Source organism: Ichthyophthirius multifiliis, assembly GCF_000220395.1.
Source record: "Ichthyophthirius multifiliis unplaced genomic scaffold scaff_1120509249730, whole genome shotgun sequence".
Classification (NCBI taxonomy): domain Eukaryota; phylum Ciliophora; class Oligohymenophorea; order Hymenostomatida; genus Ichthyophthirius; species Ichthyophthirius multifiliis.
This window is the reverse complement of record NW_004087404.1, coordinates 8,619-21,777: the sequence shown is the minus strand read 5'-3', so window position 1 is coordinate 21,777 and position 13,159 is coordinate 8,619. Positions and strand designations below refer to the sequence as shown.

General features: G+C 17.0%; 3 protein-coding genes across 3 annotated transcripts in view, besides 26 other annotated features; all 3 read left to right on the top strand. All coding sequences in view use genetic code 6, as the record gives it.

The window, feature by feature from the left end:
• Positions 1-99: 99 nt before the first annotated feature.
• IMG5_027140 (lsm domain protein) lies at positions 100-634 on the top strand (the record flags this gene model as incomplete). Its single annotated transcript, XM_004039272.1, has 3 exons — positions 100-207; positions 394-532; positions 600-634. 3 exons carry the CDS (start codon positions 100-102, stop codon positions 632-634), a joined length of 282 nt encoding a protein of 93 aa, XP_004039320.1.
• A 133-nt stretch (positions 635-767) lies between these two features.
• Positions 768-805: a microsatellite.
• Positions 806-820: 15 nt separating this feature from the next.
• Positions 821-882: a microsatellite.
• Positions 830-879: a microsatellite.
• An 857-nt stretch (positions 883-1,739) lies between the features above and the next one.
• Positions 1,740-1,786: a microsatellite.
• A 1,149-nt stretch (positions 1,787-2,935) lies between these two features.
• Positions 2,936-2,984: a microsatellite.
• A 310-nt stretch (positions 2,985-3,294) lies between these two features.
• Positions 3,295-3,360: a microsatellite.
• Positions 3,312-3,362: a microsatellite.
• Positions 3,316-3,357: a microsatellite.
• A 103-nt stretch (positions 3,363-3,465) lies between the features above and the next one.
• Positions 3,466-3,512: a microsatellite.
• Positions 3,474-3,517: a microsatellite.
• Positions 3,518-5,260: 1,743 nt separating this feature from the next.
• Positions 5,261-5,295: a microsatellite.
• A 2,163-nt stretch (positions 5,296-7,458) lies between these two features.
• Positions 7,459-7,508: a microsatellite.
• Positions 7,468-7,512: a microsatellite.
• A 1,212-nt stretch (positions 7,513-8,724) lies between these two features.
• Positions 8,725-8,806: a microsatellite.
• Positions 8,726-8,799: a microsatellite.
• Positions 8,733-8,849: a microsatellite.
• Positions 8,740-8,804: a microsatellite.
• Positions 8,742-8,791: a microsatellite.
• An 11-nt stretch (positions 8,850-8,860) lies between the features above and the next one.
• Positions 8,861-9,051: a microsatellite.
• Positions 9,052-9,753: 702 nt separating this feature from the next.
• Positions 9,754-9,804: a microsatellite.
• A 359-nt stretch (positions 9,805-10,163) lies between these two features.
• Positions 10,164-10,202: a microsatellite.
• Positions 10,165-10,233: a microsatellite.
• Positions 10,234-10,406: 173 nt separating this feature from the next.
• Positions 10,407-10,440: a microsatellite.
• Positions 10,414-10,486: a microsatellite.
• Positions 10,487-10,791: 305 nt separating this feature from the next.
• Positions 10,792-10,832: a microsatellite.
• A 131-nt stretch (positions 10,833-10,963) lies between these two features.
• IMG5_027130 (hypothetical protein) lies at positions 10,964-11,932 on the top strand (the record flags this gene model as incomplete). The annotated part of the gene is made up of 1 exon (XM_004039271.1): positions 10,964-11,932. One exon carries the CDS (start codon positions 10,964-10,966, stop codon positions 11,930-11,932), a length of 969 nt encoding a protein of 322 aa, XP_004039319.1.
• Positions 11,933-12,035: 103 nt separating this feature from the next.
• Positions 12,036-12,071: a microsatellite.
• Positions 12,072-12,888: 817 nt separating this feature from the next.
• The window catches only part of IMG5_027120 (hypothetical protein), a gene marked incomplete at both ends in the record, with an annotated part of 381 nt that continues 110 nt past the window's right edge, over positions 12,889-13,159 (top strand). Inside the window, one exon of the mRNA XM_004039270.1 lies at positions 12,889-13,159. This exon is cut by the window's right edge and continues 110 nt beyond it. Within this exon, the coding sequence (XP_004039318.1) occupies positions 12,889-13,159 (271 nt within the window).

Genomic DNA, 13,159 nt, shown 5'->3' with positions numbered 1-13,159 from the left:
AAATTTAATTAATATATTTTCATAAATAAAAATATGCTTTTATATTTTAAAAGGATTTTTATAAAATAAAAAAAAAATACGCAATTAAATATTTAAAAAATGTCCATTGGTTTACCTGTAAAAATATTAAGAGAAAGCGAATCTCATGTAATTACAGTTGAGATGAAGACTGGTGATTAATTTAGAGGTTATTTAGCTGAATCAGAGGTAACTATTTATTTATATATTATATATATTATAAAATAAATTATAATTCAGGATACAATGAATGTAAGATTAGATAATGTTACAATGATTAATAGAAACGGCAAACAATTTTTATTATAATCAGTATATTAGAATTAATATTTAATATATACAAATACAAATTATCCATATATAACAAAATAATAGGTATATTTAAGAGGAGCTTAAATTAGATTTATTGTAATTCCAGATTTTTTCAAAAATGCACCGATGTTTAAAAGAGTTAAAGCTCAAACAAAAAATAAAAATAAAACATTAATTAGAGAAAAAGGAAGAAAATTAAGAGGTATATTTTTTTTAATACATTAATAATCTTATGCATATATATGTATATTTTTTTTTTAAAAAAAAAGATACTGTTGTTACTCAAATAAAACAAAAGAAATGATATATAAAAAAAATTTAAGCAAAAAATAATTATATAAAATAAAAATTAAATAGATTAGATTAATAAATGTATTTATTTAGTAATATATAATTTTCATGTTTATTTGTAATTTTAAATACATTAAAAATTAAATAAATATTATATAAAAATATTATAATAAAGATATTTAATTAATTTTTGTTTGAAATTTATTAAATATATTTATATATATATATATATATATATATATATTTATATATATATATTTAAATTATTTTATTTTTTCAAATATTATAAAATATCATAATTTTTTTTTTTTTTACAAATAAATATTTTAAACTAAAATTTTATCTTTATATTATTATTTTGTTTAGGTATTTAATTACTTTAATTAAATATAAGCTTTGATATTTAATTTTAAATTGCTTTTTTTATTAATAATATTATTTTAATAAACATTATTATTAATTTAATTTTACAGAAAAATTTTAATTTTAAATAAATTATTTAGTAAATATTATATTAATTTTATGTTTTTTACATTTCATATAAATAAAAATGAATACTAATATTTTTTAACATTTTAAATTTATTAATTATACTTAGAAATTAATTCTTAATTATTTAAATTTTTAATTCATTTTTATAAGTTTCGATTGAATCCTTTTAGGTTAGGAAATTTATAAAAGTTATCTTTTTAAAAAAATAAAAAATAATAATACTTTCAAATATTTATTAAAATTACTTTTTTAAATAAAATTATCTTAAGTATTTTTAATATTTCCGTTTGATTAATTTATATTTTCATCGTAAGTTTTATTAAAAATTTTAATATTTTATTAATGAAATGAGTTTGAATTTCTTTTAGTTTATATATTAATTTTAGAACGATTATTCTCAGGGATTAAAGGAGGAATATGTTTATATGCTTATAACCTGTTTTATTAATAAAATACTTATTATTAAATATTCTTAGGTTTATAAATAATTTAATACTAACTTTTTTATAAAAGTGTATTTGATCTTTAAAAACTTTAATTATTAATATTTATATTGCTATTACTATTATTAAAATAGTTATTACTTTAATTATTACTATAATTAGTTAAACTATTATTAATACTATTTATATTTTAATTACTCACTATATTTTAATTACTTATTATATTTTAAGTTAATTTAATTGAATTTGTTTTTATACGTATTCGTTTTGTGTTTTCAATAATGTCAAAATTTTTTTTTATATTTCTAAACACTGAATTATTATTTGCGAACATTTAAATTAAATTTTTTACTTTATTTTAAAGTATTTAATAATTAAATGCATTTTATATCTTTTTTTAAAAAAAATAGTTTTATTTTTTAGAGTATTTTTTTTCTTTCTTACTTTTGGCGTTTTTGGAGGTTTTGTTTAAATTAGTTGTTAAGATTATGTATATAAGTTTATTATTTTATTTTTTTGTGATTGTTTATATTCAAAACTTAAATCTGTAATTTTTATTTCTTAATGTGAATTTGATTCTGTCTATTGTGTTAATTAAGTTTGATTTTCATATATATTATATCCTTCTTGTTATTATTTTTATTTAATAGATTCTAAATATGTCTAAATTTTATTTATATCGATTTATTATTAATTAAAAAGAGAAATAAAATTATCCCATTCAGTTATTATTTTTGGAATGCTTATTAAATGTTCTTTAATAATTTAGGTAAAAAAATCTTTAAATAACTAAATTATTTATGTAAATTAAGTCATATTTTACTTATTTTTAAATATATTTATGTATATTATATAGTATATATTTAAAAAAAAAAAAATTGTATAATTAACTGAAACATAATAAATTTAATTAATTTTTAATTATTAAATAAATTATAATTTATTTTTTAAACTGTATAAAAGCTTATTTAATATTAAAAAAAAATAGTATAGAGTAACTATATAGCTTTGAATATATAAATGTATATTTAAATAATTAATTTAATAATTTTTTTAAAATTTTAATCTTTATTATTTTTTTAATTTTATTTGAAAAATATTTTTCATATTTCTTATTCTAAAGTACTTTCTTTTATTTCTTTAACAGTTTCAAATATTTCATTCACTTCTTTTTCAAGTTTACATTTAATTTGATTAATTTAACTTGAAATTTAATCTATTTAAAGTTCTAATTAAAATAAGTTTTCTTTCATTTAATCATTAGTAAAAAAATCAGTTTTAATTATGTCTTTAAATGGAAAATTTGATTATTAAGAAAATTTAGATTTTTCAATAACACATTCCCTAAATAAAAATGTTAATTATTGCTTAGTACAATCTTTATTTTCATAAATTAGTATATTTTATTTTAATAAATTTTACTTTTTTTAATAAATAGATAAAAAAAAATAGGTAAGTTTTATATATATATAGTTTGTAAATACCATATATTTTTAATTATATTTAAAAAATTAATAGGAATAAGATAATATTTTAGTTTTAATATTCTAATATTTCTATAAAATTTTCAAAAACCTATGTTTAGGTATAGCTAATATTTTTAAAAAAGTCAATGCTTAATAATTATAACCGCTATTATATCCATTAAAAACACAATAATCACCAAAATAATGAGCTTTTGTTAAAAATTTATATATTTCTCTATTTTAATAATAAAAGAATAATTTCGCCTTTTTATAATTATAAAAAATTAAAAAATAAAAATAAATATATAAATTAAAAAAATTAAATATAAAATAAATATTATTATATTTTCTAATATAATTTATATAGATATATCAAATAAAAGAGAAGATATAAATAAATATTGATTTCTTTTATAAATAAAATTAAATTTTTTAAAAAAACAATATTAAAATATATATATAAATATATATATATATATATATATATATATTATACTTATCCCTCTATAATAAAATATATTTCTTAAACTTCTTATCCTTATTTTAAAATATATTAACCAGGTTAATATTTTCTCGGTAAAATTTCAAAAGATAATTCGTAAAAAAACTCTGACTATTAAAACTCATTATAATGAAAAAAACCTCTAAATGATTTATAAAAATCACTAATTAAATATCTTACAAGAGACTTTCTTAATTACTTAGGCATACTTTGTAAATACTTATCATCAATTTTAAGATCTGATAGTTTATCATTTTACCAAAAATAGTTAAAATGTTCGTCTATTTATTTTACTAAAGATTAAGGTAAACTTTTTTTATTAAATTTACCTTTTATAAAATAATAATATATATGAAAAGCATTTAAAAAAATACTCATTTAAGTTAGCCAAATTTATAAATCATTATTTTTATGAGATACCCCTTATTTAGCCTAACTTTAAAGTGCTTCACTAAAAGTACCCATAATATATGAAAAAAACGATAGACCTAGAATCATAATAACTATTCCTATAATTTTTTCAAAATTAGTTTAAGGAGATAAATCTCCATACCCAACGGTTGCTAAAGTGGTCATAGCAAAATAACAACAAATTATAAGTTTTTTCGTATTATTATAATTCTAAAGTCCATATTTTTACATAAACCCAATCTACCCAGTATCCTATATATTAGATTTTATTACTACATACCAAACGCAACCTACAAAAAATGTCAATGCGGCTGCAAATAGTATTATTTTTAGTAATTTAAAAACTTAATTAATATAAAATATATAAGAAAGTTTTTAATTCTGGTATATTTTATCCAAAATCTTATTTATTATATCATCTATTTTTTAAATTTAAAATAAACGAAGTAATTTTGGTAATCTAACAATCCTAATAGACTAAATATTTTTTCCTTAATACATTATTAATTAAAAAGGAATTAAGCTAACAATATCTATCCAAAACCAAAATTTTAAATAATGTTTTGCTATTGAAGGAAAATCCTTTACTATTTCTTACTATTCATTTCTAAATTCAGTTATAAAACTTATTAATATATTAATTCCAAATAAAACTTCAATTATAATATTAATATCATTAAATTCAGATATTTCCTCAAATGCAATACTATTATTATTATTTTTTAATTTTTTTTGTTTTTTACTTATATGCTATAGAACTATTATATGCAATAGAAAAAAAAATTATTAAATTCCATAATTTTAAAAATTTACTTTCTAAAGAAATAATAAATCTCTAAAAGAAAAAACATTTTTTTTATTTATGAGATTATAAATTTGTAAATTTTGTTATTTATTCTTGGAATTCTAAATAATTTTTTCTTTATTTCATAAATTTTTTTGTAATTTTTGTTGGCTCGCCGAATAAACATAACTTTTCATAATCACTTAGTGTATTAAGTGAATCAAAATTTATCTATTTTTATTAACTTTAAAAATTTCTACCGTTAAACATTTTTTATTCTTTTTTAATAAAAAATTAATTTTTAAATAATATATATTAAAATAATAAATATATATTATATTATATAAATATTTATTATTTAATTAACAAAAAAATACTTAATATATATAAAAAAAACGATAGTCAACAGTTTTTATAATAATAAGTAAATATTTTATTTTTATTTTTATTAAAAAAAAAATACTATAATAAAAATTTAAAAATTAATTATTTATAATTTCATATAGATTTTTTATATATATTAAATAATAGATTCATTTTGTTTAAAAATTAAATTAATTTTAATAATTATATTAAAAAATAAAAATAATATATAATATATTCCAAATAAAAAGCATATATTTTAAATAAAATTAAAATAAAAATATGAAAAACCTCATCGAAAATCAACGAAAAGCCCTTCACAATATTATCACAAACCCAAAATACTTCTAACAAAATGACAACTGTATTTGGAAAATTCTAATTCTGGACCAATTTAGTATGCATTTAATATGCAAATTATTCTCTCGTGAAGAAATTCAATAAATGAATGTAACCCTTCTTCTAAATATAAAAGATAAACGTGAAAAGCTTCATGATATTTAAGCTTTTTACATTCTTTAACCCACAAACGAGAATTTTATGTATTTAAACGAAGACTTAAATGAGGATTTGTATAATTAATTATATATTCATTTTATTAGTATAGCCGATGATTAATTATTAGCCCAATATTCCGAAAACATCGGAAGAAATAATTCTGTATATAAAATAAAATAAGTACAATAGCATAGTTTAAATTTCAGCATGTTAACTTCCAATATGTTTACTTTTGGTCAAAAAAATATATATTCAAATTTAAAAAAAAATACTACTTCAGGAAATAAAACTATAGACGAAATAGCTTTCGGACTATTTGGAATTCTTATACAAATGAAAAAACTTCCCATAATTTACTTCCAAGATAACCAAAATTAAAAACTAGCGAAAAAATTATAGGAAACATTTTAAAAATACTATGATGAAAATCTCATGAATGACGAAAATAATATACTAGAAGAACCGAAAAGCATATCTTTGATTCTTCTAAACCGAGATATGGACTTAAATCCAGTTTTGATACATCCATGGCATTATTTACCTCTCATATATGATCTTTTTACAATTTCTGAGGATAATATAGCTTAAGTAAAGGATGATGAGAAGAATTTACATATATAAATAGATACTAATAAAGACGCTTATTTAAAGGATAAATTAAATGCGCCTTTTCCAGAAGTATTAGATGATATGTTTAGGATGAATTCCTAATTTTAATTAGAATATGAACACATGATAGTTAATTCTAAAGATGATAATAATAAAAAAGCTATTCAAAAAGAAGTACTTTAAGAAATAGCTAAAAAGAAAAAATAAGTCGAGACTCATATGGCTTTAACTATGAGCATTTCTAAAAATATAAAAAATAGAGCACTGGATGTTCTTTTTGAAAGTGAATAAGAATGTATATTTAAAAAAAGCCTAGGTAATTAATAAAGGACAGAGTTTATTAATGCACTTAAAAATAATAATAATGACTGTGATAAAGTTAGGGCTTTAATTCTTTATTTGATGAATGTTTAAGGAAGCTTAGATGAATTTAAAGAATTAGAAAATGCAGCGAATATTTAGAGTGTTTAATTTAAATAAATTATTGGTTAATATAAATAAAACTGTTTCCTAGATAATGGAAAATAGTATTAAGGGAATATGACAGGTAACCTTTTTGGAAAATTAGCTTCGACTATTTTTACTAATGTAAGAAGTTATTTACCTGGAAATGGATAATAAAGTTATTTGGTGGGAAATATTTTAAAATAGTTTATTGATAGTAAAGGGTAGTAGATTATAAAAAATGGGTTTTAAACTATTAATATTGGAAATAAAAATTCTGAGGAAATTATTGTTTTTTTCTTCAATGGAGGAAACTTTGTTGAGTATTAGGATGTTATGGAAGTCTCGAAAAAAACTGGGAAATAAATTTACTATGGATGTGCGGATATTATGAATGCTGAAAATTTTATTTTTTAAATGAATTGACTAATTTGCTATATTTTGTTTTTGTATAGAATAAAATTTAAAAAAAAAAAATATTATGCAAAATTTACTAATTTTTTTTAAAAAATATATATATATACATATGAAAAAAAATATAATATACAAAATATAATTATTTTCAACAAATCCTTTCAATTTTTATATAATAAAGTTCATATAAATAAAAATAAAGGTCAAAATAAATATATATTTTTTGTTTTCAAACTTTTCTATAAACAAAATTTATAATAGCATAATTTGCATTTTATTAAATAACTTCCTTATAAATAAATGAGAAATTTTACCCTTTCTTAATATATTTCTTTTCCCCTTCTTTTAAAAACGAGCTGTTATCATCTATACTTATTATTAATTTTTTACTAAATCCGCCTTATATAACAGAAATAATCTTAAAAAAAATAAAAAAATAAAAATAAAATAAAATAAAAAAAAATATTATCAACTAAATTTTCATCACAGAAAGCATTTTTAATATAAGTTCCTGGTTTAAAATTAAGGTTAAAAATTATACATTTTTACGTGTTTTCAACAATTTCAATATTAATATTTTCAAAAACAGAACTTTAAACATTTAGAATTTTCCCAATTAGTTAATCATCTTTTATAATTGACTAAACTTTTTCACTACTAAAGCTTTTTACATGAGTTCCATAATATTTTTTAATCTTCCTTTTTTCTTAAATATTTGAAAATCCAGGAATTATGTAATTAACATTTGTTAAATCTTCTTATCTTTTACTAGTAAAAATACCTATAACTCCTTTACTTCCATAAATAAGTCTCTCTCCTTTAAATTCATCTAATTTAGAGTATCTATTTCTTTAAGGATATCTTCCATTTGCGAAAAATTTCTATCCTCCCAATTATTAAATTTCATCTAATTTTATTTCTGTACAATCTTTCGAATATCCTTTTTATTCATAATACTATCGATAATCCTATATATATTTGGGGGACATTATTATTTATTTTTTCCTTCTTCTTTTTATTAGTTTAGTTTCTTGTTTATGCAAAGATTCATCTTTTTCATCAGGTGTCATTTATCGTCGTTTAACTCCTAATTTGGAATTAGTTTATGTAAACAGATTATAGTTATTATTCTAATCTAAAGATTCATTTTTATATTATTCTTGTTCTACTTCCATTAATTATTTTTCTTATTAATTTTTTTTTGGTTTTTGGAGATTTTGATTATTTTCTTTTTCTTTAGGAGGCGTCTTTAATTTTTAAGCTTCAATTATATTTTATTAATTTTTTGTAGTTATTCTTAAACTTTATTCTAATTCTAATTGTACTTCTTATTCGTTTTTATTCTTATTATTTGCTATTTATTTATTATTATGATTTTTATTTTAATCTTCATTTTTAAAATTATCAAACACTTCTATATCATTTTATAAATTAACTTTTGATAGCTATTAATTTTTATCTTTTTTAACATTCTTTTAATTTTTCAATTTTTTATCTATTTTCATATTTTTTTAATTTATTATATTTTAATCATTATCAATTTTTTAAATTTTGATCTTTAATTCATCATCATTTTAAATATTTTTTAATTTTTAAAAATTTTTATCATTAATAATATTTTTATCAGTTTATTTAAATTATTCATCTACTTATTTTTTTGAAATAATTTTAAGTCCTTTTTAAATATTTTCATTTTATTATTATTATTTAATATTTTAATTATTATTATTAATTTATATATTTTTATTTTATAATTTTTCTTGTGAAATTTATTTATTAAAATTATTATTTTATAATTTTTAAACATCCTTAATATTATTACTATAATTATTACTATAAACATTATTATTATTATTATTATTATTATTATTATTATTATTATTATTATTATTTTTTTAATATTGTTTTAATTTATCTATAGTTTAATTATTATTTTCTTAATCATCTATTTTATTATTTTATTCTTAATCATTTTTTTAATTATTATATTAATTATTATTATTACTTGTTTGATTGTTTTCTCCCGTATCATAAATAGGTGATATTTATAGTTTATCAAAAGCACTAATATCATTTTATTAATTTGGATTCTATGAATTTTATTTTCTTTTTTATTTTTTATAAACGAACTCTTAAGTACCTTTTTTATCTGAAAGTTGATTTATAATTTTTTCGTTTTTTTCAAGCAAATATTTTATTTTTTCTTATTTATTTTATAATATTTAACTTTCTTCGGATAAAGTTATATCTAATCTTTCTATATTACTTTTAAGTTCTTAATTTTTAAAACTATTATTATCATTATTATAACTATTTCTATTTTTTTTATTATTATTATTTGTTATTGATTATGCTACTATTTCTATTGGAATATTAGAAATTTATCCTAATAGTTTCATATCTTCGATTTTATCTAAACTCCAGTTATTATTATTTCTTTTTATATTATTTATAGCTTATTATGGTAATTTATTTTTATTAATATCTATTTTATCTTCTGAAAATGGACTTTCTTCTACACTTAATAATTCGTATTATTTTTACTTTTTTTTTGATTAAAAACTTGATGGTGAATCTAATTAAGCAATTAATTCTTAGGAATATTTTTTATCTTCATTATTAAAATAATCTTATAATTTTTCTGTTCCATCATAATTAAGTCCTGTTTCTTAAGATTTTATATATTTTCCTGTTCGTCTATATTACATATATATATATATATATATATATATAAATATATAATTCTATTATATATATCGTGTTTTTACTTTCCAACATATAAATTTTTTTCACTTATAACTTAAAAATTATTAGGCTTTCCTTTTTGTTTATCTTATGCTTTTTTTTAGAAGTTCATTTTTATATATTATATTTATCTATCTTCTGCTTTTATTATTTAAAAATCTAAAAAATAAATTTGAAAATATATATATTTTTTATACTATTTTTCGTAAATACAAGAAAAATATAATAGGAATATTAACTTTTTAAATATATAATAAATACTTCCTTATTATTAAAAAAAATACATATTATATTTTTATTTATTTGTATTTCAGGTTATAATTTTATTTTGAATATTAATGAAACAAAAAATGCTAATTTGAAACAAATGAAAAAAAAAAAATTATTAAAATAAAAAAATATATAAAATATATATTATTTAAAATTAAAATTTAATAAAATGTAATTGTAGATAAATATAGCTTATAATAATAAAAAAATAAATATTTGTTTTAAATAATTAATATTTTCACATTTAGTTTATTTTGACTTAAATATATATTTATATTGTAAAAATAAAAAATAAGTTCAAATTTATATTCTTAAAATAATATTTATAATATTAATAAACAAATATAAATATTATATAAATAAATTATTTTATAAATATTATATATATAGATTTTTTTTTAATTTTTATTATAATAATTTTTTTAAATCTTTTAATGTTTAAATTTGAAATTTCTAATTAAATGAAACTTTTATTTTTGTTTAAATATAACATTTTTATTATTATAACTATTATTATTTTTACAAATATTTTTTTAGTTTCAAATATTATATGAGAAATATTAATAATTATTCATTACTTAAAAAAAGAATAGTTTAATAAATTAATTTAGTTATCTAATTTATAAAACTTTTATTATAATAAAATATTAAACCTTTAGTAATGCATATATATTATTATAATTTTTAGATTTATTTTGTCTTTTTATTTATTAAAAAAACAAAAACCTCATAAAATATATTTAATAATATATATAATAAAATATAATTAACAATCTAAAACCTTAACATATTATATATTTATATTTTAATATAAATTAATATTCTTTTCTTTTTATAACTATAAAAAAAAGATAAATCTAATTAAATTAACAAAATAAATAAATAAAAAAACAAAATAAAAATGGAAAACATTGGATTCCAAGATGTCGAAAATCTACTCCCATCTCAACTATTTTAATTAGCAGAGGAAAATTATACCAAACTTAATTTTCCTGATGCCTAATATTTTTACACTTTATGTATCCAAAAAGACCCTTTAAACGAAGAAGCAGCATCCTAATACGCTGACTTATTAAAATAAACTAACCAAATTGAAAAGGCAATATAATTTTTGACTCAATAAATTCAATATCACCGAAACGAAGGTGACTATAGAAAATATTTACAACTCGCCGATTTATTAGACGGACATGAAAGTATCGAATTGCTCGAAACTGGTATAAAATTAATCCTCTAACACCCTAATTATAACCAATAAAGTGACATAAAACGCGATTTAAGCGAAGCTTATAGTGGTTTAGCAGAAATATACCAAACAGATTTCCTCCATCTTCCCGAAAGTGAGGAAAAAGTAATATTTTGTATAAAAAAAGCAAAAGAAGCTGACCCAACGGCCCTAGATAGTTATTTATAAGAAGCTAATTATTTTCTTAATAAAGAAAATGAAAAAGATGCTAAAATAGCATTAAATACTGTACTTAAAGGTTTAGAAAAATTAAACGAAGAAAATGATCATCATGATGATTCTTTTAAAATTAATGTCTGTAAACTTTGCATAGAGGTAAATGATTTTGAAAGCGCGTTACCTATATTGGAAAATATGGTTTTGAGTAATGATGCGAATTTCGAAGCTTTCTATCTATTAGCTTTTTGTCATTTTAAATGTAATAATTTCTGCACTTCACTTGAGTATATGGAAACTTTACTTACTAAAAAGGAATAGTTTGAGGACGATGGGGAATTATATACTGCTGCCATTGAACTTAAGGCAGAACTGGATAAAACGGATTTTTAAAAAGGGAATGATTGGAAAGATGAAGATGAAAATGAATAAGGAAATAATGATGAAGATTGGATGGATATGGAATGACTTTTTTTATTATTATTAATTAATTTTTTTTTATATAAATATTTTTGTTGCATTTTTTTTTGTTTTTTGTATATAAATGCATTTTTTTTTAACATTAGCTTTTTATTTTTATACTTATATTTTTATATTTATATATTTTTTTTAAATTATTTTTATAAATATAAAAAGAATTGATCTTAGCTTAATATGAATAAAGAAGTAACATATAATCAAAAAAAAAATTTTTAAAATAATTATTTTTTCCAATATAGATGAATTAAACTTTTAATAATTTTTAGTAAAATTTTTGTTTTTAAATATATATATATATTAATTTTCTTAATTTCATAAATATTTTTTTAATTTAAGATTATTTATTATTATAATATATATTTAATTTTTTTTAAAACATAAGCATAAATACTTTTTTTATATATATTTAAAATATATTTTATATTAATTATTTATAATTTTTAGTATTTATTATTTAATTTATTTTAATTAAAAAATTAGAAATATTCTGCAAAAATATAAACTATTTATTTTTCTAGAAACTCTAAACATATTTTCTTAAGATATATACTTCAAAAATTAATTTTCTTTTTAGAATTTTCAATTAAAAATCGATTATATTATTTTAATAAAAATGCTATTAATTTTTTTTACTTCCAATAATAAAAAAAATGAAAGCTAAAAAAACAAAAAAAACTATTCTTTAATATTTTAAAATTCTACTTTTATTTTATTAAAAAAAATTATTCAAAATTAAAATCAATTAATATGATAATTCAATGTAAAATTTTTAAATACAAAAAACATGAGAATAAAATAAATAAACATATCGAAATTTCTTTTTTCTATTCTTTTATTATAAAAACACTTTAAACAATATATATTATTTATAAAAAAAACTAAGAGGAAAAAAAAATTAATAATAATTATTAAAATAATAAACAAACATATAAAAAAGAAAAAAAATGTTCGCCCTTAAATCATCAACATTTTTAAAAGCATTCCCAAAAACATATTTAACGACCCAAGTTCCTATGAATTCTTTTGTATCTTTCCGAAAAGTGACAACATAAAAATCAAAGCCCTCATATTCCGAAGACTCAGCAATGAATGAGCTCGTAACCAACTCGGGAATGTCTGCTTTTCTAACCCGAGTATATAAAACAACAGGTTTAGGTATTTTAACGGCTTTAACGAGTAGTCATTTAGCAGTTCAATCTGGTTTAGCCTTCACTA